Here is a 26,297-nt window from a genome sequence, read left to right as displayed (position 1 = left end):
AAGGCCTAGATGAGATCAGCCATATTTATTTTAAAACAGGGGAGCAGGCTCAAGGAGCTGAACTGCCTGAACATCCCCAGGGCACATTCAACAGCAGCTTCAGTTAAGACAAATCTCACCAGATGCCCTAGCAACCTAGCCAGATCAGAGCAACCATGATGTAACCATGCAAAAGTTGCCATTGTCTTAGCAAACCATGGGGCTGCTCTGTCATTAGCGGCAATGATTGGTAGTCATTGAACTGGACTTCAAACAGGTACTACATATGGCTTTATCATTGGCAAATATGGTAAGTGGAGCATGAGAGTTACAGGATATTCTGAGGGAAGCAGACATCTTCACCAGTCCGAACTAGGGAACACCTGCGAGGAATTGTATAGCCTCATTCGGGACATATTGTGATCAAAGGGACTCTAAGTCAGTCCACAACAAAACCCCAAAACAAAGTCAAGCGTTGGCCAAAAGATTAAAATTATCTTCAGGATCCTGGCCCACAAGTCATTGTGCCAGTATGCTGACTTGAGATAGTTAAAGAGTTTTACTCGACCTAAATTGAGTAAGATAATTCATAGGCTGGTACCTAGGAGAGTTCATACCCTGAAAGTCCACCTACATCTGAAACAGTTAAAAGACTTAGCAACATCCAAATCAGAACCAATCAAAATAAACATCTGGTCAAATGGTCACCCAGTTCTAATAGAAGTCAATAATGGTGTGGCCATAGCAGTCATTCCAGAACTAGTTTTTAAAAGATTCACTCCAGACTGCAACTCTTAAGTTTGCGTAAGACCTCGGCTAAGCTGAGAACTGAAATGGTTGTTCCGCTATAAGGTGCTGTAGCACAATTGCCAAATTGGGGACACTGTTTCTCAAGTGTGAACTTCTAAAATGTGTTTTGGCTGTAACATGATTACATCATCAACACTTTAAGCACTGTTTCGAAAGTGTGATTTTTCTACAACACGGACAAGAATGCAAGCATCCCGTTCTAGAAGAACTACCCATACTGTGGAACATTGACAGATTAAGCGTACAATTGTGGTTCCCATCTCTTATGAAAAGCGACTGGTTCAGTGATTGTAAAAAAAAGGCTTGGGTCCAAGCTTGAGGAGGCAGAATTGCTTGCGAGAGATTCACCTGCATTGGCTCAACATTTTTCAATTAGAAAATGGTTGCCTGGGTGACTAGAAGTCTCCAGAAAAGTTTAGGAACTATCAGAGGAGCCAAGACCACCTTGCACATTGACTAGGAAGCAATTCCATGATTCTGCAAGGCCCACCAGTGCCATTGCCTTATGGGCAAAAGTAGAAGAAGTCAGACAGCTGGAATGCAAAGGAATCATCAAACTAGTCCAATTTGCAGAATGGGCAGCCCTGGTTGAGCAGGCCGATGGGTCATTTTGCCTTTATGGGGATTTTTGTGGCAGAGAGCTGTCCTTGTGCAGCTAGACATGAGTCGTTCTTACTTGCAATTGCATTTAGATGAGGATTTCCAGAAGTATGCTCCAATTAATACCCATCAGGGTTTGTACCAATATATGAGACTGCCATTTAGGGTACTGCCAGCCTGTTCAATTTTTCAGCTGAAGATGGAGAACATTTTGCAAGTTCTACCTCAGCTCGCCATTTATCTAGATGACGTTCAAATAACAGGGAAAACTAACAAGGGACACTTAGAGAACTTGGTAAAGTCCAAAGGCTTTTTTTCCAAAGCAGGCATATGCTTAAGAAGGGAAAAATATGTTCCAGGCCCCGCAAGCGTCTTACTTGGGCTACACAGTCAACAAGATTGGGTTATACCCGTTTGACGGTGAAGCGAGGTCAAAGGTTCCCGGCTTCCACATCTGTACTGGAGCTTGGGTAATTTCTTGACTGGTAACTTATTATGTTAAGTCCAAACATAACCTAGTATCCATCCCGGCACCTTTGCATCAATTCTTAAAAAGTGGATCAACCTTGGAAATGGTTGCGCAGCCAAGTCAAAGCTGTCAGTGAAGCTAATAGTGAGTAAAAGTGACCGTACAACTTAATTGCAAAAACCCACCTTGTTTACTAATGTCCTTTAAAAAAGGATTTGACCCATTTTTACCTAGTTCTAGCCTATATGTGATATTACCCTCTGAAATATTTCAGTTCTAAGGAGTGCAGCTCATTACCATCTTCATCATCACCATCAATTAGAAGCTCTCATATTCTAAGAATGAATTTTTTTTAAAAAAAAGAGTTTGTCAGAATCTGTCTGGAAATGTTAACTGTGTGGGGCCAGAACATGAGTAACAATGACTTCATATTTGGAGCTAACTGTCTGTATTTGATTCTAAACCACGTCAGAGATTAGAAACTGTATACATTGCAGGGTCAGTACTGATGCTCTGCCAATTCTTGCAGCTTGAATGCAGAGGCTGAAATGTCACAGAAGCTTTGCAGATATGGTGTAACCGAATGCTCACATCCTGTTTTTGCTCAAGTGGACACTATATGCGCCCATGAATAGAACTTTGGCTCGTAACCACACACACTACAAAATTCTCCGAAGAGTAAGGTCCTACAGCTTCAGTTATATACGGATGCCAGTCCTTGATTCATGCCCTGTTTGTGAAACTAAAACTGCAGATTGCAAACCCAAGCAAGACCATGAAGACCAATATAGCAATAAAATTATTGCTCAGAGTATTGAGTACATGTGGCAAGGAGTTGTTGAGATGAATAACACAGATGCCTTTGTGTAGACACACAAAGAAGAAAGGAATTGCCAAGATAACGCTAATAGGGCTACTTGAGTTAGGATGGGTGGAAGCATATGTGGAATATAAACATTTGCATCAACTCTGATGTGGACAATTGGAATACCACGTTCCGTTATGATTTCTGTATCTTTAAAAAGATAGAAAAGCAACAGAGTAGGTAAGTAAAGGCTGAGAATGATACCATTGAGAAGTTACACCTATCAGAAAAGACTGGAGGCCTTTTTCTTTCGAAAAAAAGACTAAGGGGTAACCTAAAAGAGGTTTTTAAGATTGTCAGAGGATTTGCTTGAGTAGATAGAGAAGGTATCATCATGTGAGTGAGAACAAATTTAAGATCCATAAATTAAAACATGTCATTAATAAATCAAATAAGAAAATCACGAGAAGCTTCTCTACCTATGGAGTGATGAGAACTCACTGTTGAATGGAATATTTAAAGCAAATTGCACAAATGTACTAGATTAGATTCCCTACAGTCTGGAACAGACCATTTGGCCCAAAATATTCCTTCATCACTCCGAAGAGTAACCCACTCAGACCAATTCCCCTGCCCAATACCCTATATTTACCCTAGACTAATGGACCTAACACTATGAGGAGAAAGTGAGGTCCTGCAGATGCTGGAGATCAGAGCTGAAAATGTGTTGCTGGTGACCTGCTGCGCTTTTCCAGCAACACATTTTCCGACCTAACACTATGGGCAATTTAGCATGGCCAATTCACCTGATCTGCACATCTTTGGATTTTGGGAGGAAAGAGAGAGCTAGATAAATACTTGCAAGAGAAAGGAAGAAAACATATTGATGAGATTCGATGAAGGGTGGGACATAAATATCAACGTGGGCCTATTGAACCCAGTGGCCTGATTCTGTATCTTAATGTTTTCTATACAACAAAAACAGAAACTTCTCAGCAAAGTTCAATGCTTTCTGCATTCAGCTTCCTTCGACCATCTACAACTGAATCTAATAAAAGGCCGACTTCTGTATTGCATAACATCACCAGACTGACTAGCTTATCTCTCCACGCTTCAGGCTCACTGCCTTTATTCCTGATGAAGGGCTTTTGCCCGAAATGTCGATTTCGAAGCTACTTGGATGCTGCCTGAACTGCTTTGCTCTTCCAGCACCACTAATCCAGAATCTGGTTTCCAGCATCTGCAGTCATTGTTTTTACCCTGACTACAATATAGTTACATTAGCTTCACAGAATTCTGGTATAGATTCACAAGCAAAATCTAAACATACCACAGGCTGTACATTTCTAGTGTCTGTATATACCAACTTCACAAAGGCCATGTAAAACTGCTGCAGATTACAGCTTTAGAAGGAGTGTTTGATTCAGGAAAGCCATCAAATTCTATCACTGATCCTGAACATAATCCATAGACAGGGACAAACACTGTAATTATATAAGAGCCAAAGGTAGCCCCTTGAGCCTGCTCTGAGTAATGTAATGATATTTCTGTCATAGAGACATTGCTCAGAACCATTCAAACTAATAAACAAAGATTGAAATTGATCCAAAGATTCTGTATGACCTCAAAATATCCTAAAGAATTTACACCATTGAAGTACTTTTGAAGTATAGTCACTGTGGTATTGTAGGAGTAAGTAGCTTTGGATCTGGAGATGATTAATTAAGGAACAGGATGGGGACAATGGGTTTGGATTAATAAAATTCAACCACTCAAAATCTAGTCTTGGAAATATGGCAACAATTTAATAACCAATCTGTGTAGTAAGAAGAGCATACTTATAAAGCAATGCTACCACTCAGCCAGCATTCATTACATTTAGAGAAAAGATCAGTCTGATCAGATGAGGAATTCTCCAAAGGCTTAACTAATTTATAAAATTACTTCTGACCCCTCACAATTAGGGACATAGACTTTCCTAGAAACTGTGCCTCCCGGTTACTCACAGCTCTTAGCAAGTACAAGACTATAAGACCTAGGAGCAGGAGGAGGCTTTTCAGCTCATCGATTGTGCTCCACCATTCAATGAAATCAGGGCTGACTTGAAAGATGTCTCAGTAACAAATAAGTAAAGCAAAAAAAAATAAAGACTAGCTGCCCACCAATGGCTCAGATAATTCAGCTGGAAAACATTTGTACCCTACAGACCTAGCTTAATCCACTAGGTAGTTTGTTACTGACAGAGTGTCAGTAGCAGCACAGCAACTAGCCTCACCACCCACAATAAATCAGCTCAGGTCCCTACTTGTCCTGACTATTCAGCTATCACTGTTTGAGAGTACTGATAAGGAGGAGCTATGATAGTTGTTAGGGTGAAGGTGTTCACCAATAACATACAGCAAAGCTTTTAACTTTCAGCTGTGAGACGTCACCAGAAACAATTTTACAATATTTACAGAATCCCGAAGAACCCACTTCCCAACATTGGTTTCCAATAGATGAGAATATCTACCAGCTTGTGTTAAAAAAAATAGCTTTGATCAATCTGTTCAGACACATCTCTGAAGAAGGGTCACTGGACCTGAAACTGTGATTTCTCTCCACAGATGCTGCCAAATGTGCTGAGTTTTTCCAGCAATTTCTGTTTTTGTTTCTGTGGCAGATGGGATTTGTATCTAGATCTTCTGGTTTAAAGGTAGGAAGACAAAGCAGTATAAGGGGCCGAAGGGCCTGTTTCCACACTGTAGGTAATCTTAACTAATCTAAAAAGCCCCCCAACTTGTATGTATGCTCACACATAATGACTGACAACTTGTGTCCTTGATACTAAATAACCCTTGCTTGATTTATGTTCTTACAAAAATAGAACCATAGGTTTAGTAAGGAGAAAGAAAGAGAGAGAGCAGTGTGAGTGAGAGGCTGGTGTAGATTATATCACTGTGCATACAACGAAAGGTTTGAAATCTCTCTGGGATTACACTACTATAAATACAATGAGTTAAGACTCCACAGGAACGCTACGTTGGCCTTCCAGTATAGCATAACAAGTGAAGTTGCACAATCTACTCTCCACATCTTAGTCTTCAATGGGCAACCCCTACCTAATGTTCAAACTGTCCCCCTTAGTTCTAGTCTCTCCCAAAGGGGAGAAACATTCTTTCAGTATTCAATCTGTCAAATCTCCTCAGGATTCTGTATGTTTCAATAAGATCACCTCTCATCTGTTTTTGGAAAATGTTAAAATAAGTTATTAAGGACATAATAGCAGAACATTTAGAAATACATAATACAATCAAGCAGAGTGAGCATGGCTACATGAAGGGGAAATTATGCCTGATCAATCCATTGGAATTATTTGAGGAGGTAACAAGCAACAAGGATTTTCAGAATGTGCTTACATATTAGGCTACTTAATAAGATAACAGCCCATAGTGTTGAAGGTACAGTAGCATAGATAAAGAATAGGCTAACTAATAGAAGACAGAGAGTTGGGATAAGGGGAACATTTTCAGAATGGTGACTGCTAACTAGTATTGGGTAACAAGGGTGACGTGGTGGCTGAGTGGTTAGCACTGCTACCTCACAGTGCTAGGGACCTGGGTTCAATTCCTGCCTAGGATGACTGTCTGTGTGGAGTTTCCACATTCTCCCCGTGTCTGAGCGGGTTTGCTCTGGTTTCCTCCCACAATGTGAAGGTCAGGTGAACTGACCATGTCAAATTGCTCATCGTGTTAGGTGCATTAGTCAGGGGGAAATGAGTCTGGGTGGGTTACTCTTTGGAGGGTCAGTGTGGATTTGTTGGGCCGAAGGGTCTGTTTCCACACTGTAGGGAATCTGTTTATCTCTGTACTTACAATATATATGAATCTCTTGAATTAATGCCTTAAATTTCAGGACTCTTCACTTAGTACTCACTCAATTAGCACCTACCTGCATGTTCTACTTCTAACCTACCTGTAAAAACTTTTTAGGTTTCTATGAGATTCCCTCTCATTCTTCTAAACTCTAGTAAATATAGTCTCAACCCAACCCATCTCTCTTCATGCAGTAGTCCTGCAATTCCAGGAATCAGAAATAAAAAAAGTTAATAAGGATGATACTAGAACTATTAGGTTATACCCATTGGAAAAAGATCAACAAGCTTAATCTCTTGAAGCGTTATCTAATAAGAATGCTTTTTTTTAATTATGTAAAGTTTTGTCAGATCAGATAGTGAAAATGTTCCACTTGTAGGTAAGACCTAAACTAAAGATCATCAACATGAGATAATCCCTTAGTAAAGAAATATTTTGATTAACAAAGTGGTGAGAGTGTGGAACTTGCTACCCAGGATATTGTTAAGTTGAATAACCTGGATATTGAAGGCAATAAAGACAAATGGTGTGACCAACAATCAGGGATATACAGGATCGGATAACGAGAAAAAAGGAGGCTTATTGCAGATACTGAGGGCTCAGAACAGCAGAAGCTCAAGATGAAAATCCTAAGCTATTTTACAAAAAAATTGATGAAAGGAGAACTATGGAAAGAATAAGGATTATTAAGGATAATTTGTACTTGGAGCCATACAACATGGGTAGTGTTCTAAATCAATACTTTGGGTCGGTGTTCACTAGTGAGAGGGATATTGTGGGAATAGAAATCAGACAAAAGAACTGTGATACACTAAAAAAAAAATTAGCTTGAACAGACAAGGCATTTTGAGTGGTCTGGCAGGCTTAAAAGTAGCTAAATCCCCAGGGCCGGATGAAACTTACTCCAAATTGTTCAATGAGGCAAGAGAGAAAATAGCAGTGGCACTGGCAATACTTTTCAATTCCTCTCTGGCCACAGGAGAGGTGCCAGAAGACTGGAGGACATCCCATGTGGTACTTTTATATAAGAAGGAACCAATGAATAAAACAGGAAACTACAGACCTATCAGTCAAATCTCAGTGATGGGAAAACTATTGCATGCAGTTCTGATGGACTGAATTAACCTACACTTGGAGAGGTGTGGATTAATCAAGAATAGTCAGCATGTCTTGTTAAGGGGAGGTCATTTCTGGCCAACCTGAATGAATTTTTCGAAGAGATAACCATTGATTAGGACAATGCATTCGATGTAGTCTACTTGGACTTTAGCAAATCTTTTGATCAGATTCCAAATGGCAGACTGATACCAAAGGTAACAGCCCATACGCCCAAGGAAATTTGGCAAATTGGATCCATAATTGGCTCCAACTGAGGAGCAGGAAGCAGAGGGTGTTGGTCGAGGGATGCTTTTGTGACCAGAAGCCTGTGTCCAGTGGGATCCCATGGGGATCAACACTGGGACCTTTGCTGTTTGTGGTACATATTAATGATTAGATTTGAATGTAGGAGGCTTGAGCAGTAAGTTTGCTGATGATACAAAAAATTGGTGGGGTGGTAGATAGTGAGGAGAATAGCCTTAGAATATGGGAGGATATAGATGTTTTGGTCAGATGGGCTGATCAACGGCAAATGGAATTCGATCTGGATTAATATAAGGTGATGCACTTGGGCTGGACAAACAAGGCAAGGGAATTCATGATGAACAGTAGCACCCTGGGAAACACCGAGAATCAAAGGAACCTTGGTGTGCATGTACCTCAGTCCCTTAAGGTAGCAGGACAGTTAGTTAAAATGGTTAAAGAGTCATGTAGAATGCTTGCCTCCATGAGTTGAGAGATGGAGTTTAAGAGCATGTTGGGATTATGCTGAAATTATATAAAAAGTTGGTTAAGCCACAGCCAGAGTATTATATCCAGTTCGGGAATCCAAATCATAGGAGGGATCTGATTGTGCTGGAGAGGATGCAGAGGAGATTTATTCAGATGTAAGGGTTTTACTGTATTCTTACTGTAAAATACATGTGACAATAAAATCATACATTCAAGAGTTCTAGTTGTGATCAGAGATTGGACAGACTCGGGTTGTTTTCCTTGCAGCAGAGGGCACTGAGGGGGATGTGATTGAGATGTATAAAATTATGAGGGGCATAGACAGAAGAAACCTTTTCTCTTAGTGCAGGGATAAATGACCGGGGGCATAGATTTAAGGTAAGAGCAGAAGATTTAGAGGGGATGTGGGGAAAATTATTTTTACACAGAGAGTGGCAGGAATCTTGAACTCACTGCCTGTAAGGGTGGGAGAGGCAGAAACACTCATAACATTGAAGTATTTAGAAGTACACTTGCAATGCCAAGGTATACAAAGCTATGGGAAAAGTGCTGGAAAATGAAATTAGTATAGTTCGATGAGGCTTTTTGACCAGCACAAGTTTGATGGGCTGAAGGACCTTTTTCAATGTGTCAAGCTTTATGATGCTATGGATAAGTTTAAATATAGATACACATGAAGAAGAAGGGAATAGGGAGGCACACTGATGGAGGTAGATGAGAAAGTATAGATGGAAGCTTATGTACAATATAAACCAAATGGACTGATTGGATCGATTGGCTTGTTTCTGTGCTTTACATTCTGATGCATTGTGTACAGCCATCAGTAATAGCTCTGCAGCAACCTACAGATCTGTATGTGCTTTCAAAGTGTGCTCAAAATCTTGACAATTGGGTTCCTCTGAAGATCTACATTAATTGTTTATAGTTTGTAATGGAACATTAGACATTGTCACTCACATCATTGCTCTCCTAACTATAGTACATATAAACTGGAGAATTTCAGTTGAGGTAATGTCTGTACATGTGTTGCTGTATGTGTATCTTTGTCCGAATCTCTGTTTCTGTGTGTCCATGCCACTGACTGTGTGTCTCTGTCTTTCTCTGTGTCTTTAAGCCACTCACTAAATGCACACATTTGTCTTTTTTTAATTAATTCATGGGATGTGGCATCATTGGCTAGGTCAGTATTTATTGCCCATTGACCAGAGGGCACTTAAGAGTCAACCATATTTCTGTGGATCTGGAGTCACTTGTAGGCCAGAACAGGTAATGACGATAGATTTCCTTCCCTAAATGACATGCAGGCACACACCTGTGTCTGTGAGTGTGTCTCTGTGCATGTTTCTTTCTTTGCACATCTGTATCTGTGTGCACACTTCTGTGTCTGTACGCCTGTGTCTGCATGTGTATGTTTGTCTGCATGCATCTCTGTGTGTGCACATCTGTCTGCGTGTGCACATCTCAGTGTTTGTGTATGTGCAAGTCTCTCCTGTGTGCATGCATCACCGTCAATGTGCACATGCCCCTGTCTATGTTTCCACATCTGTGGGTGTACTCCTGTGTCTGTGTATGCATGTCTCTGTCTGTGTCCACCTGTATCTTTCTGTGTGCGTGTCTCCACTGTCAAGGATGCTATCTTTTGGATGAGACTTTAAATAAAGGCCGCACTTGCTCTCTCAGATGAACATAACAAATTCTTACACCACAGCATGTGAACAAGAACAGGAGAGGTGCCTCCACATACACTGGCCAATAATTAATTAGGTCAACCATCTGGTCATTAATGTAACAGCTGTTTGTAGAAACTGACTGTACACAGATTGGCTGTCACCTTTCCTACCTAACGACAATGATTAACCAGGTAAAGCACTTTCAGACATTACAAAAGGTGCTGTATACATAGAGTCATAGAAATGGACAGCACAGAAACAGACCCTTCGGTTCAACTTGTCCATACCGACCAGATATCCTAAATTAATCTCGTCCCATTTTCCAGCACTTGGCCCATATCCCTCCAACCCTTCCTATTCATAAATGCATCCACATGCCTGTTAAATGCTGTAATTGTACCACTTCATCTGACAGCTCATTCCATACACACACCACCCTCTGTATGAAAAAATTACCCTTTAGACCTCCTTTAAATCTATCCCCCCTCACCCTTTCTTTCATTACAAGAATAATCAATTTGTAATATAAAAGAATACGCCTGGATCTGTTTCTTGGTAACAGTTAGATTAGATTCCCTACAGTATGGAAACAGGCCCTTCGGTCCAACACCGACTCTCTGAAGAGCAACCCACCCAGACCCATTCCCGTACCTTACATTTACCCCGATCTAATGCATCTAGCACTCGCATAGCCAATTCGCCTGACCTGCACATCTTTGGATCATGGGAGGAAACCAGAGCACCCATAGGAAACCCATGCAGACACGGGGAGCATGTGCAAACTCCACACAGACATTCACCTGAGGTGGGAATCAAACCTGGGTCCCTGGTGCTGTGAGGCAGCAGTGCTAACCACTGAGCCACTGTGCCGTCCTGAGTATTTTTAGAAAGTAAGCATTGCAGAGGCCAGGTAGAACAGAAAAGCAGAAACGCTTTTCTACGCTTTTTCACATGAGCCAGATTGATTCTACAAGAAGGTCCCTGCAGTTTGAATGAATAAAGGTTAATGTGATCTGTCATTTATGTCTACAAGGTGCAGTGGGGAAGCCACAGTCCAACTTCTATATAAAATAGACTATTTTTAGAACAAGCATTTCCTTTCTACTACAACAGGAGGACAAGTCTGAAAAGGCTTGATGGTAATGGTTGGGTGGGGGATATGAAGTTGCAGATTGTGCTGAAGAACTGCTGCTATTGATGGTCCAGAGGACCTCACAGATACCCAGTCTTGAGTTGCTAGATCTGTTCAACGTCTGTCCCATTTAGCACAATAAGTGCTGCACAATGTGGCAGAAGTATTCGCAATGTGAAGGTGGGATTTTGTCTCCACATGGACTGTACAGTGGTCACTCTCACTGATAGTCATGGACAAATGCATCTGCAGCCAGCAGATTGGTGAGGATGAGATTGAGTATGTTTTTCCCTCTTGTTGGTTGCCTCACCACCTGCTGCAGACTCAGTCTTGGTGATGAACATTGAAAACCTCTACCCAGAGTACATTTTGTGTCCTTGCCATCCTCAGTACATCCTCTAAATGTTATTCAACATGGAGGAGTATTGATCAATCAGCTGAGTGGCTATGAAATGGTATGGAGGTTACCCATGTTTAACCTGATGCACTGAAGCTTCATGGGTCCAGCATCAATGTTGAGGACTCCTAGAGCAATTCCTTTCCAACTGTATACCACTATGCTGCCACTTCTGCTAGGTCTGTCCTGCTGGTGGACAGGACATACCTAAGGATGGTGAGGGTGTTTGGGACACTGTCAGGTAATGATTCCGTGAGTATGATCATGTCAGGCTGGTGCTTGACTACTGTGTGAGACAGCCCACTCAAGATTAGATTCCCTACAGTGTGGAAACAGGCCCTTTGGCCCAACAAGTCCACACCAACCCTCCAAAGAGTAACCCACCCCCCTCTGACTAATGCTCCTAACAACTATGGTCAATTTACCATGGCCAGTTCACCTAACCTGCACCTCTTTGGACTGTGCGAGGAAACCAGAGCATCCTGAGGAAACCCATGCAGACACTGGGAGAATGTGCAAACTCCACACAGACAGTCGCCCGAGGCTGGAATCGAACCTGGGACCCTGGTGCTGAGAGGCAGCAGTGCTAGCCACTGAGCCACCGTGCCAACCTCCCAGTCAGGAAACACTTCAGCGGCCCGGGATATTCGGCCTCGGATTTTCGGGTGACCTTCCTCCAAGGCAGACTTCGGGACAGGCAAGAACGCAGAGTGACCGAGCAGAGGCTGATAGCCAAATTCGGTACCCATGAGGATGGCCTCAACCGGGACCCTGGGTGCACATCACATCATAGATGACCCCATTGCACTACACACACACACACACACACACACACACACATACACACACACACACATACACACACACACACACACACACACACACACACACACACACAGACACATACACACACATACACACACACACACACACACACACACACACATGTTTGTGGGGTGAATTTGTACTTGCAGAATTACATTTTACTTTGCTCAAAAACTGTATGACTTCATGTAAGATTCTGTAAGTTCATTTTTTAAGATTAGAATCAGTGTAAACATTGTGGCACAGACAGCATCACCCAGGGGAGCTCACATCTTTAATACATTATCTGGCCTGACAGATACCAATTGTTAAAGTTCACTTGAGAACGTAACTTTTAAAAAAAAGTTTTGCGATTTACATATGAAAGAACTGAAACCAACATGGTCATTCTAACAGATGAGAGACTTAACAAACAATCCCCCAGGCCTTTTTCAATATATAATTTCAGTTACATCACACAGTAAACTTTTGCTATAAATTCTGTGCCTTACAATTATATACTCCACAACCACCTGATGAAGAAGAGATGTTATACTAGTCCCCAGACAGGACTCTGCAGGGTCTACAAGGCTGGTTTTGCCACCGCGGTTAATGCTAGGTGTTCCCCCAATGTCATCTCTTTCTAAAAGAGATGGCGGGAGAATCACTTTGTAGTGATTGTTACAACTGCGTGCCTTGCTAGGGCTATTTTAGAGGGCAGTTGAGAGTCAACTGCATAGCTGCAGGTCTGGAGTCACATCTCGCCAGACCAGTTAAAAGATGGAAGATTTCCTTTCCTAAGGGAAATTAGTGAACCAGATGGGTTTCTCCCCAGAATCATTTTTAATGGAATTCAAATTCCAATATGTACTCTGATGGGATTCAAACCTGCATCCCCAGAACATTAGCTAAATTCCTGGATTAATAGTCTAGTGATAATACCACTAGGCCATCACCTTGCCCTAATCCCAGATCTGTACCACATTGCCTCAATCATACTCTGCTCAAAGATGCAAACTCATGATACACACATATAAAGGCAAAATACTGTGGAAGTTGTAAATCTGAAACATATATTGACCCATCTTGACCACCCTGGGGAAGGTCAAATACAAGTAATGTGATTGTTCCGTACTGACCTGTTGTACCCATTGAGAGAAAAAGCTCCCTGTGGAGAGGCCGCAGTGCTGGATTTGAAGTAATAAAGGCAGCCCTTGTGAATGATAACAAATCGCAGTGGCCCTGAAACCAGAAATAGAATCAATTTTAGACCAGTAAAGACAGGTCCTGGAGTAAAGTAAGGAAGCTAGGGAACTTCACAAACAGAGAAGACAAATCATAATCATAGAGTCATACAGAATAGAAACAGGTCCTTCGATCCACCATGTCTCTGACAACCAACCAACACCAAACTACACTAATCTCATTAGAATAAGGTCGAATCCATTTGGGTGTAAACTAGAAATTCTAAGAGGAAAAAGTTACTGATAGGTGAAGTCTGTAGACCACCAAATAATAACATCACATTGGGGGGGGTGGGAGGGCACACAATTAACAAAGAAATAACTAATGCCTGTAAAAATGTAACGGAAATTATCATGGGGATTGTAATCTACATGTAGATTGGTCAGACCAGGGCAGCCTTGAGGAGGAGTTTGTTGATTGTATCCGTGACAGTTTCCTTAAACAGTGTGTAATAGAACTGAAGAGGGAGCAAGCTATCCTAGATCTGATCCTGTGTAATGAGAAAGGAATAATTAATAACCTCACAGTTAGGGATCCACTTGGAAGGAGTAATCACAGTATGGTTAAATTTAGAATACATATGAAGAGTGTGAAGATAAAATCCAATACCAGGGTCCTGTGCTTAAACAAGGGAGACTACAACAGAATGAGGGAGGTCTTGGCTAAAGTAGACTGGAAGCAAAGATTTTATGGTGGGACAGTTGATGAGCAGTGGAGGACTTTCAAAACAGTTTTCAAAGTGCTCAGCAAAAACATATACCAGTGAAAAGGAAGTAATGTAAATAAGGAGTAATCTGCCGTGGGTGTCTGAGGAAATAAGGGAGGCTATCAAACTGAAAGAGAAGGCATACAAAGAGGTCAAAAAGAGCAGGAAACTAGAAGATTGGGAAAACTTTAAAGGTCAACAGAAAGCCACAAAAAGAGCAATAAGGAAAAGTAAAATAGAACATGAGAAAAAAAACTAGCACAGAATATAAAGACAGATAGCAAATGTTCCTACAAATACATAAAATGAAAAAAACTGGCTAAAGTGAACATTGACCCTTTAAAGGATGAGAAGGGGCATTTAGTTATGGGATATGATGAAATGACCGAGGCATTGAACAGGTATTTTGTATCGGTCTTCACAGTGAAGGACACTAATAACACGTCAGTAATTGACAAAGAGACAAGGGTAGGCGATGACCTGGAAACAATCATTGTTATGGAAGAGGTAGTGTTGAGCAAGCTAATGGAGCTAAGGATAGACAGTCTCCTGGCCCTGATGGAGTGCATCCCAGGGTACTAAAAGGGATGGTGGGAGAAATAGCACGTGCACCGGCAGTAATTTTCCCAAGTTCGCTGGACTGTGGTGCAGATGAACATAGATACATTAAGTGTGTGGGCAAAGGTCTGGCAGATGGAATACAATCTTAATAAATGGTTTTGGTAGGAGTAACAGTAAAACGGATTATTACTCGAATGATAAAAACATGCAGTCTGCTGAGAGGGAAAAAGTGAGGACTGCAGTTGCTGGAGTTCAGAGTCGAGAGTGTGGTGCTAGAAAAGCACAGCCAGTCAGGCAGCATCCAAGGAGCAGGAGAATCGACGTTTCAGGCCTAAGCTTATGCTCGAAATGTTGATTCTCCTGCTCCTTGGATGCTGCCTGACTGGCTGTGCTTTTCCAGCACCACACTCACGATTGCTATGCAGAGGGACCTGGGTGTCCTTGTGCATGAATCACAGAAGGTTGGTCTGCAGGTACCACACATAATTAAGAAGGCAAATGGAATTTTGTCCTTAATTGCTAAAGGGATTGAGTTTAAAAGCAGGGAGGTTATGTTGTAGCTATACAAGGTGCTGGTGAGGCCACACCTGGAGTACTACGAGTTTTGGTCTTCTTACTTGAGAAAGGATGTACTGGGGCAAGAGGGTGCAGAGGAGATTCACTCGGCTGATTCTGGAGATGAGGGGGTTGGCTTATGAGGAGAGAGTGACTAGTATTATAGTAGTAAGATTATATTTATTGGAATTCAGAAGAATGAGGGGGATCTGAAAGAAACATATAAAATTATGAAGGGGATAGTTAAGATAGACGTAGAGAGGATGTTTCCACTGGCAGTTGAAACTAGGACAAGAGAGCATAGCCTTAAGATTAGAGGTAACAGATTTAGGACTGAATTGAGAAGAAACCTCTTCACCAGAGGGTTGTTAATCTATGGAATTCCTTGCCTAGTGAAGTAGTTGACGCTACTTCAGTAAATGTTTTTGAAGCTAAGCTAGATTTTTTTTGAACAATAAAGGAATTAAGGGATAAAGGAATACAGTGAGAGGGCTGGTAAGTGGAGCTGAGTCCATGAAAAGGTCAGCCATGATCTTATTGAGTGGCGGAGCAGACTCAAAGTGCCGAATGGCCCACTCCTGCTCCTAGTTCTTATGTTCTTATGTATTTGCTCTTTGTCCATAGCCTACTATACTCTGGCATTTTAAGTGTGTGTTCACGTTTCTTAAACGTTATGAGAGTACCTGCCTTCACCAAGGTCTCAGACAACATAATCCATACATCTCCCACCTCTGAGTGAAAACATTCTTCTTCAGATTCCCTCTAATCCACTTATTCCTCACCTTTAACCTATGCCCTCTGGTCTTAGATACATCTACTATCTTTCCATTCCAGGCAACATCCTGGTGAATCACCTCTGTACCCTCTCCAGTGCAAATATGTCCCTATGATAGTATGGTGATCAGAATTGTACACAGTATTCCAGCTGTGGCCTAACCAATGCTCAGTAAAGTTTGAACAAGACTTTGTTGCTCCTATATCCTGCACCCTGGCTAATGAAGGCAAAAATCCTGTATGGCTTCTTTCCCACCCTATCTACCTGTGCTGACACCTTCAGGGATCTATACACTTGTACATCAAAATCCTTTGTTCCTCAGTACTCCCAAAGGCCAATCAGGAAACCCTGGCTGATATAAACAGGAGTCTCAGAGAGTCTTCTCACTCTAGGGACTGGCTCTGAACTAGCTGCATGTACTGTGCACGTGTAAATACAGGGTGATTTGGTGACAGGACACCAGCCTCTGTGCAGTTATTTCACCTTCCCACCTCACACTTCACAGGATTACATCCTATCTGCTATTGCTCTGCCCAATTTACCAGCTAATCAGACTGTAGCCTGAGACCATCCTCCTCACACCAACTTTCGTGTCATCTACAACCTTAGGAATGTCAGAACATAAGAGCAAGAGTAGGTCATTCAGCTCCTCGAGCCTGCTGCACCATTCAAAAAGGTCATGGCTGATCTGTGGCCTAACTCTGTATGACTGCCCTGGGCCCAAATCCCATCATCCTTGCTAAATAAAAATTTGTTTTTTTTTTAATTTATCAATTGAATTAGCATGAACTGCTATTACAGAGAGTCCAAAATGCCACTTCTTCTTGCGTGTAGAAGTGTTTTCTAACATCTCTGCTGAATGGCCTGGCCTAATTCTTAGACTATCCTCCCTGGTTCTAGAATCTTCAGCAGTGGAAATAGTTTATTGTTATCTACCTTCTCTTTCCCTGTTAGTATCCTGAAGACACTTACTAATTAAACCTTCTACATTCACATCCAAGTCATTAACATACATATCAAACAGCACCGAGCCATGTATTTCACACTGGTCAGTGGCTTCCAATCACTAAAGCAACCATTCAATATCACCCTTTGCCTTCTATTTGGAAGCCAATTCTGAATATAGTTTTGTAACTTGCCTTGAATCGCATGGGCTGTTACCTTTTTCACTAGCCTTCCATGTGGGACTTTGTCAAAAGGTCTTACTGAAGTCCATGTAAACTACATCAGCTGTACTACCCTCCTCAATATATTTAGCCACCTTTTCAAAAGATAAATGAGTCAGTCAGGATTTCCCTCTTACAAATCTGTGCTGACTAATCCTGCCTTTCCAAGTGTTAATTAATCCTGTCTCTAAGAATTCTTTGTAATAATTTCTCCATCACTTAACATCAGACTAACTGGTCTGTAATTACATGGCCTATCCCTGCTGTCCTTCTTGAACAAAGGAATTACATTAGCTATCCTCCAGTTATCTGGCATTTCACCTAAGGTCGTCAAAGTATTAAATATCTCTGCCAGGGACCCAGCAATCTCCTCCTTCACCTCCAATGGCAACCGAGGATACATTTCTTTAGGACTTGGGGCTTTATGCATCATGTATGCCTGTAAAAACATCTATCTTATTAATCTTAATGTGTTCTAGAATCTCACCACCCAAACTGAAATCTCCAACTAAATGTCTTTTTCCTCTGTGAATACAGATGAGAAGTATTCACTTCAGACTTCACCCATGTCCACTAGTTCTCCGTACAGGTTGTCCCTTTGGTCTCTGATAGGTCCCATTTTTTCCCTGTTAATTCTCTTACTCTTAATATACTTATAAAAAGCTTTGGGGTTTTCCATAATCCCATCTGCAAAAGATATTTTCTGGCCTCTCTTTGCCCTCCTAATTCTTTTTTTAAAATATCTCCCTACACTGTTTATTCCTGAGGGGCCTTCCCTGTTTTTAATGCTCTGAATCTAACATATGCTTTCTTCTTTTTCTTTATCAAACTGTCAATGTCCCTTGATACCCCGGGTCCCCAGACTTGCTGCCCGGCCCTTCTGTTCTGCCATGATTCTACATAATTTTGAAATAAATGTTGAACTATTTGGATTTCCCACTTCCTTGGTGTGGGACAGTAGCCAAAGACCAGGCTTCACCCTATAGGCAGGCAGAGAAATTGCAGATTTGATCGAATTTAGGTTTTCACAGCAGCTGCTTTCAGAATGACTGACAGAATGTGTCTGTCTGTCTTTCCTACCATAATGTGCGATGCCAGGAATTCAAAAAAAAGGGGAAGAAGAGTAAAACAGACCTACAGTGCAAAAAAGACTGACACAGTGAGTAAATGCAGACATGAAGCACCTTCTCCACACTAAATAATCCCAGTCAGAGTTAGTCACAGCATTTATGATCTTGAATATTACTCCCGTTAGAGTGTGGGAGACAAACAGCAAGCTGAATTTTATCTCCCCGCTTCCCCCATAGCTTTTGGACTGTTGCCCAGGTTCAGGGAATGTGGCTGAGCAGCGTGTAACCACTGAGCCTATCAATATCAATGGAGCTGCACTGTCCAGCTGCAGGAAGAGGAAAAGTGAACGATACTGACAGTAGTGGACATTTCATCTTCCACAAAACATTACAATCATGGACAAGTGAAAATAATCTTATTAAGTTACTGACCCCACCCCCACCAAACGTGAACATTCAGATGAGACATTAAACTAACATTCCTGCCTCCTCTCTCGGCAGAATGTATCAGAATCTTGGACTGCTGTTATGAAGTCAAGGAGCCAGTTTCTCCCAATGTGTTGGCCCATATTTATCACACAGTTGTATCTACCTAATTCTCTATAAGCAACCCAGAACATGTATAAATGCCAAAACCCTGCATTTCTTAAAATGTATACAGTAAACGATCCTGGAGAGTTTCACAGAGATATCGGATATACAATCAGAGGATGTATTTACAAGTGCAGTGAAAGGAAAGTTAGAGGAAACTGACATTAGGTGGGAGTGGAAGAGGCTCCGAATCTGATATCAGCGAAAGGAGCTAACGATAAAACTGAAACAACAAACTGTGTGACTGACAAACTTACACTTCATGATCTTCCATTGGGATCCTCCTTTCTTATGGAGATAGCCAGACTGTGTAACTCCTCCTGGCATAGTGAGAAGGTTCTGAGCTCCAATCGCTCTCATTGGGACCGGCCAATTCTCCTCCATTCCAGTGGCCATTGTGCTGAAACAAAATATTAAAAATTGCTGATTATGTATTAAATTCAAACAAACCCAAACAAGATGAGTTCATTGCTGCAACTTAATACAGTACTCAAGTTATTTAAATAGGCTTGAGTCTTCACTGAATTTTAGACCATTGTATACTTGTATTTTTATTGTCACTGCAGAGTCATAGAATCACAGAATGGTTTCAGTACAGAAGGAAATCACTCTGTCCATCCTATCCATTCCTACTCTCTGCAAGAACAGTCCACTTACAGTCATAGAGTCACAGAGATGGACAGCACAGAAACAGATCCTTTGGTTCAACTTGTCCATGCCGACCAGATAACCTAAATTAATCTAGTCCTATTTGCCAGCACTTGGCCCATAACCCTCTAAACCCTACCTATTCATGTACCATTCCTGTCTTTAGCTCTGTAAATTTTGTTCTCTTCAGGTAATTACCTAATTTTCTTTCAAAAGCCATCATTGATTTTGGGTCTACTATTCACTCAGGTATTGCATTCCAGATCCCAACCACTCGTTGTGTAAGAAAATATATGGTTCTTCTGCAATTAATTTTAAATCATTGTCCTTTGGTACTTGAACACTTTTGCTGATTTCCTATTTTCCCTACTCAGATCATGGATTTTGAAGACCTCACAGAATCATAGAACTGTTACACTGTCGAAGGAGGCCATTTGGCCCATCGTGTCTGCATCAGTTCTATTACCCAGTGCCAATCACCTCCTTTTTCCCCATGTTCTTGCACACCATTTCTATCCAAAATATCATCCAATATCCTCTTGAATGCCTCAATTGAACCTGCCTCCATCATATTTCCAACTGCACATTCCAAACCCTAACTACTCACTGTGTGAAAAAGCTTTTTCTCACTCACTCTTGCTTCATTTTCAGATCACTTTGAATCTATGCCCACTTGTTCTTTGAGTCATAGAGATGTACAGCACGGAAACAGACCCTTCAGTCCAACACTTCCATGCTGACCAGGTATTCTAAATTAATCTAGTCCCACTTCCCAGCATTTGACCCATATCCCTCTAAACCCTTCCTATTCAAATCCCCATATATATATCCCTTTTAAGTGTACCAGCCTCCAGCTCCTCTGGCATCTAATTCCATACAGGCACCATCCTCTGTGTGAAAACATTGTTCCTTAGGTCCTTTTTAAATCCTTTCCTTCTCACCTTTGGCTCCCCTACCCTGGGCAAAATACCTTGACTATTCATACTTTTCATGCCCCTCATGATCTTATAAACCTCTATAAGGTCACCCCTTAGCCTCAGACGCTCCAGAGAAAATAGCCCCAGTCTATTCAGTCTCTCCCTATAGCTCAAACCCTCCTCTTCTTTTAATCAACAGGAACGTCTTTTTCCTATCCACTCTGTCCAGCACAGTCAAAATTTTGAAAACCTCTAACAAATCTTCTCTTATCCTTCTTCTCTCCAACGAGAACAGTCCCAACCTTTGCAAATGATTCTCATAAGTGAAGTTTCTCATTCTTGAAATCATTCTTGTAAATCACTTTTGCACACTCTCTAAGGCATTCACATATTTCTTTGTATGGCACTTACAACTCTTGTATGGCACTTACAACTCTACACAAGACACCAGCTGAGATCTAACAAGTGTCTTGTGAGGTTCAACATCACTTCCCTACTCTTGTACTCGATGCACCTAACAATAATGCAGAGCACATTGTATGCTCAGTTGACTGTTTCCCCCATCTATTCTGCCACCTTCAATGATCTGTACACATATACACCCAGATCTCTCTTCTCCTGCACCCCTTTTAAAATTGTGCCCCCTATTTTGTCTTTCAATGTTCTTCTGACCAAAGTGCATTGCCTCACACCTCTCTGCATGAACCTCATCTGCCATGTATCCATCCATTCCACCGACTAATCAACGTCCTTTTGGAATTCCACACTGTCATCCTCACAGTTTACAATTTATAAACTATAACATACATTAATTTTCAAACCTTCTAATACTAGCCCCACATGGAAAACTAATAATGAAGATAAAAGCACATGGGATCCAGGCCATTTGGATCCAAAACTGGCCTAGTAGCAGGAGACAATATAATAAGTACAGTCAATATTCGTATGTCAAGTCTTTAACATTATACCCCTGTATGGGATTGCATTTGTAAATACAAGCATTTGTAAGTCACATATTCATAAATCAGGGACACCCTGTAAATGGGAATGTTGAAGGGATGATAAGTACATTTACAGATGACACAAAGATCAGCTGGGTGGTTAACAGTAAGGAAGAAGGTCTTCAGTTACAGGAGGATATAAATGGATTGGTCAGATGGGCAGATCATTGGCAGATAGAATTTATGACAGATAAGTCAGAGGTGATACACTTTGGAAGAAGTAACAAAACAAGGGAGTACTCAATGAAAGGTAAGACTCTAGAAAGCTCAGTGGAACAGAGGGCTACTTGTCCACAAATTCCTGAAGGTGGCAGGGCAACTAATATGGGGCCCTAGCCTTTATCAATCATAGCACAGATTATAAAGACAGGGAGATTATGGTATGTTTGGTTAGGTCACAGCTGGAGTACTGAGTGCAGTTCTGGTCACCACATCTACAACATAACTCAAGATTCTCATCCTTGGAACCATTCGAATGAACCTTTGCTGCATCCATTGCCTTGACATCCCTTCTCAAGTATGATGCCTGGATTGGAAAATATACTTTAGTTGAGACCAAACCAGTATTTTATAATGTCCTGCCATAATTTTCTTGCTTTTGATGCTAGACCAAAATCCTGAAACACCGTTCCGAACATCACTGTCAGGATTTCTATACCAGATTTCAGCAGTTCTCATGGGTCACACATGCTGATTCTGCTAGTAATTCTCTCATCCAATGAAATAATAAAAGAAGTCATTCTATACTCCTACAAACTTCTGGCAAGTGCCTAATGTGCAAACTGAGGAAAAGCTAGCATGTAATCACTGTCAGAAAACAAAGTTACAAAATACATCAATGAAAATCACCAGAATGAACTCTTGGGGCTCAATTCTATCTTATTTTGCACAATTCTGAATTGGGTAGAGTTTTTTTTGGTGGACTTTGCCACAAGGCGAAGCAATATTTCTTGCTGTATCTTCCCAAACTTGCCTCACTTACTATCAACTCCGCCCCTACAGTATCTCTCAGAGCCGATTCCAGCCTCGTCTTAGCCCGTCTTTCCCAGAATAACTTCCAGCTCTTTTTAAAAAAATAATTAATATAGTTAGCAGTGTAAAAATAACCAGGTAATTTTTAATGATGTTGATTGAGGGATAGATATTGTCCAGGGAGAACTCCCTGCTCTTCTTCAATGTGGTGCCATGGACTTGACTTTTATATACAGTTGAACAGGCAGGTGCAACCTCAGTTTAACAGCAAGGAAATTAGATAGAAAACAGCAATTATACAAATACTCTTGAGGGTTTGTAGTGCAGTGGTCGTGTGCCTACCTCTGGATCAGGAGGTTTTGGTTGAAATCCCATCTGTTCCGGAGGCGTGTCATGTTTGAACAAGTTAATTAAAAATATTCACAACTTGGCTGTTTCCATTGCCTCGTACCAAACAATCCAATAACTTCTTTAACAACGATCCATCTACAGATCCACTGAAGGCAAACGATTCGTCAAAATGCACCAAACAGCCTTCCCACCATCTGCTTCGAAAAAGGAGAATGGAAACGGGATGTTCGTGGGCTTTGTATCCTGAGAGATCAGTGATCTCTGCACCTCTCCAAATGTTGACAAACTGTCATCCTACTCACGTCTACCACTGGAAGGAAAATTCTCGCTGACAACTTCTTCCAACAGCTACTCCCTATTTCAGATCCGTACCATACTTGTATATTTATGTACCATATGTATTCATAAACTCTATTTGGTTTCCTGACTTTCACATTCACAGGAAGCCGGAAGCTGTACAAGTTGGTCAAAGGAACTTTTCGTTCTAATTTTGCAACAACATGATCAGATGCATTCCCTCCCCACACCCGACTCGTGCAACAAGAAAATCTTCCCAGACAGGACGTGACATGAAGTGTCTGTTCATTGGCGAATCAGTACATTTATACCTTTCAATATTGTCTGTGGCTACCTCTGCCTCTACTCCACACTCGGATGGAATTACGATGGTGTAAAAGGGTCTAAAATCTCAAACTTGAAGTTCCAAAATGATGCTTCTGCCCCTCACTACCATTTGAGTGCGAAACATTTTCAGAATATCCAAGTGTCACACTATGCTATATGTTTAAAACTCAGAGTCATACATTTTTAAAATAAAATTAAACAAAGAGAACATGGTACAAGAGAAATGCCCCTGTTTAACTATTCCTCCATGGATTCAGTTCATCAATATAGAAACATCGAAAGTAGCAGCAGAGCCATTCGGCCCATCGAGCCTGCTGCCCCATTCATGATGATCAAAGTTGATCATCCAACTCAGTCCCCCGTTCTCCCGGAATGCTTTGATCTCTTTAGTCCTAAGAACTACATAAATTCCCTCTTGAAAACATTCAATGTTTTGGCATTACCTGCTGCCTGTAGCAGAGAATCCCACTTCTCCTCATCTCAGTCCTAAATGATCTATCTTATATCATTAAACCGTGACCTGGTTCTGAATTTCCCAGTCAATGGGACCCACAGTCTCACTTTCACCAAACATTTTGTCTCTGTCTTTATTAACTAACTTCATTTTCTATGATCTTGTGGTCAGCACATGGACATGACAAATAAAGAGGTCCCAGCCTCATCACTTTGCAATGCAGTGTTCCCAAGATTGACCTGAAAAAGCCTTTCAACATTAGAAATGCAGTAGGCCATTCGGCCCCTCACCTCTGCTCTGCCGCTTAACCATCAGTCTAATCAATATGAGTGGCAATGGTACTTTTCAACATACTTTCAGTTGTAAAATGCCTAATCAAAATAAGAGTGGCATTATCTCCCAGGTTTGTGAATTAGGAATGGTACAATATTATATGCTCTAATATAGTTAAATTGCATATTTGCATTTTCCCCAATGGTTCAGTGAGTTTCACCAATGAATACTGTTTGATCTACAATGGGTCCCAGCCTGACAATATTTCGTATTTAAAATTCTGTCCATTTTTATAAGACCCTCTAGGGGCCTCGCCCGCGTCCATGTCCGTAACCTTTATCAGCCCTGTAACCTGAAAGGTCATTTCATTTGTTAAATTCTGGATTTTTAGACAAATTGAGGCTCTTTTATTTTACAAATCAGAAGATTGACAAGTGACCTGTAATATGTAATTAAAACTGTGAAAGAGGCTGAAGGGTAAGACAAAAAGAAGAATTCTCCACCTTGGTATAGTCAAACTCCAGGAGTTGCAAATACAAGATAGTACAAATAAGTCTAATAAATAATTTGGCTGAGATCTCATTAACCAGACTCATTTGAAATGTGAAATCTCCTGCCATGTGGGGAAAATAGCATAAACAGGGGGAAAGGGACAGAGGGATAATGTGACAATGAGGAATGAGGATCATGTGAAGCCTAAACATTTAAGCTAAATTACTCATTTTGCACTGTAACTTCTGTGAAATTCTAAGGATTAGACAATATTAGTGTCTCTGACAATTGGGCTATAGCTTTCTAGGGTGATTTCTACCTTCATTGTTGTGATAACCCCTGAAGTAATTCCTCAGAGGCCAATTTCCTATCACCAAGTCACCCTTTATTTACACTTGGAAAGTCTTTGACACTGATCCAGCTCCCTCAGCCAGCTCTTAGAATGTCAGAATGTCTGTCTGCCAGGGCTCCCTGATTGGACCAGATTAACAGCCCAATCAGGGAATTCATATTCTACGAGGTCCACCTGGTTTGACTTCGTTACAATCACTAATCTCCCTAGAGAGTTTGTTGAGTATGAGTTCCCTTTATATAACAAGCAATGGCCTGCTCAGCCAGAACTGAGCCCTTTATAATGCAGACAACTTGTCATAATTTTTCTAGGTAAAAGAAAAGTAAAGCAAACCCTCAGCTCTCATTGCACATTGGTAGTGTCCCTACCTCGGAACCAAGAGACCCAGGTTGAAGTATAAAACATCTCTGGACAGGTTGATTAGAAAATAATAAGCCAGACCTCTGGGTGGGGAGGCAATAGCCTAGTGGTATTGTCACTGCCCTGGCAGTTCACAGACCCCAGTAATGTTCTGGGAAACTGGTTCGAATCTGACATAGCAGATGATGGAATGTAAAAGTAGGCCATTCAGTTTATCAAGTCCACACTGACCCTCTGAACAGCATCCTTCCCAGATCCACCCCATCCTTGCAACCCAATGTTTCCCATGGCCAATCCACCTAAACATTAACTCTGGTTTCTCTCCACAGATGTTGCCTGAGCTTTTCTAGCAATTTCTATTTTTTGCACATCTTTGAACAGTGGGGGGAAAATGGAGCACTCAGAGGAAACCAACAGAGACGCTGGGAGAGTATACAGACTCCACACAGTCACCTGAGGGTGAAGATTAAACACACGTTCCTGACACTGTGAGGCAGCAGTGCTAGCCACCATGCCATCCTACTGAATTGAATGGATTTTAAAAATATCAAAAGCAGACTCCCCTTCCTTCTCCAATTCAATTTTGATTCTGTCCCTACCCTCACTCCCTACCTCTCCCTCACTCTTGATGCTTTGCATTAACTAATATGGGCTTTGCTTGTAAACATTTAATCAGCCACATGCGTGATTACTGGTGATGGTTAGCGTTTTATTAAAAAAAAGTCACCATGATTTGATGATGGAAAAGTCACTCTGTTGTGTGGGATAGCACTTCTGGGTATAAAGAGTTGAAAAGAGCAGACCCCTTTCTCTTTCAATTCCATTTTGATTTAG

At 41.3% G+C, this 26,297-nt stretch overlaps 1 protein-coding gene across 2 annotated transcripts in view; it reads right to left on the bottom strand.

The window, feature by feature from the left end:
• The window catches only part of LOC140494599 (SH3 domain-binding protein 2-like), a 140,213-nt gene that overhangs the window by 68,274 nt on the left and 45,642 nt on the right, over window positions 1-26,297 (bottom strand). The window contains exons 1-3 of one of the 2 annotated variants that reach the window (XM_072593952.1): window positions 22,900-23,364; window positions 19,277-19,419; window positions 13,490-13,592 (exon numbers count right to left, since the gene is read on the bottom strand). In XM_072593952.1, coding sequence (XP_072450053.1) covers window positions 13,490-13,592; window positions 19,277-19,419; window positions 22,900-22,952 — 299 coding nt within the window. In that variant the 5' untranslated portion in view covers window positions 22,953-23,364. Of the gene's footprint in view, window positions 1-13,489; window positions 13,593-19,276; window positions 19,420-22,899; window positions 23,365-26,297 lie in introns of those variants that run through there. The other variant, XM_072593961.1, reaches the window with a different exon arrangement.

This window comes from Chiloscyllium punctatum, chromosome 2, assembly GCF_047496795.1.
Source record: "Chiloscyllium punctatum isolate Juve2018m chromosome 2, sChiPun1.3, whole genome shotgun sequence".
In the NCBI taxonomy this organism is placed as follows: Eukaryota; Metazoa; Chordata; class Chondrichthyes; order Orectolobiformes; family Hemiscylliidae; genus Chiloscyllium; species Chiloscyllium punctatum.
Note: the sequence above shows the minus strand (reverse complement) of the source record. Positions and strands in the feature narration are given on the sequence as shown.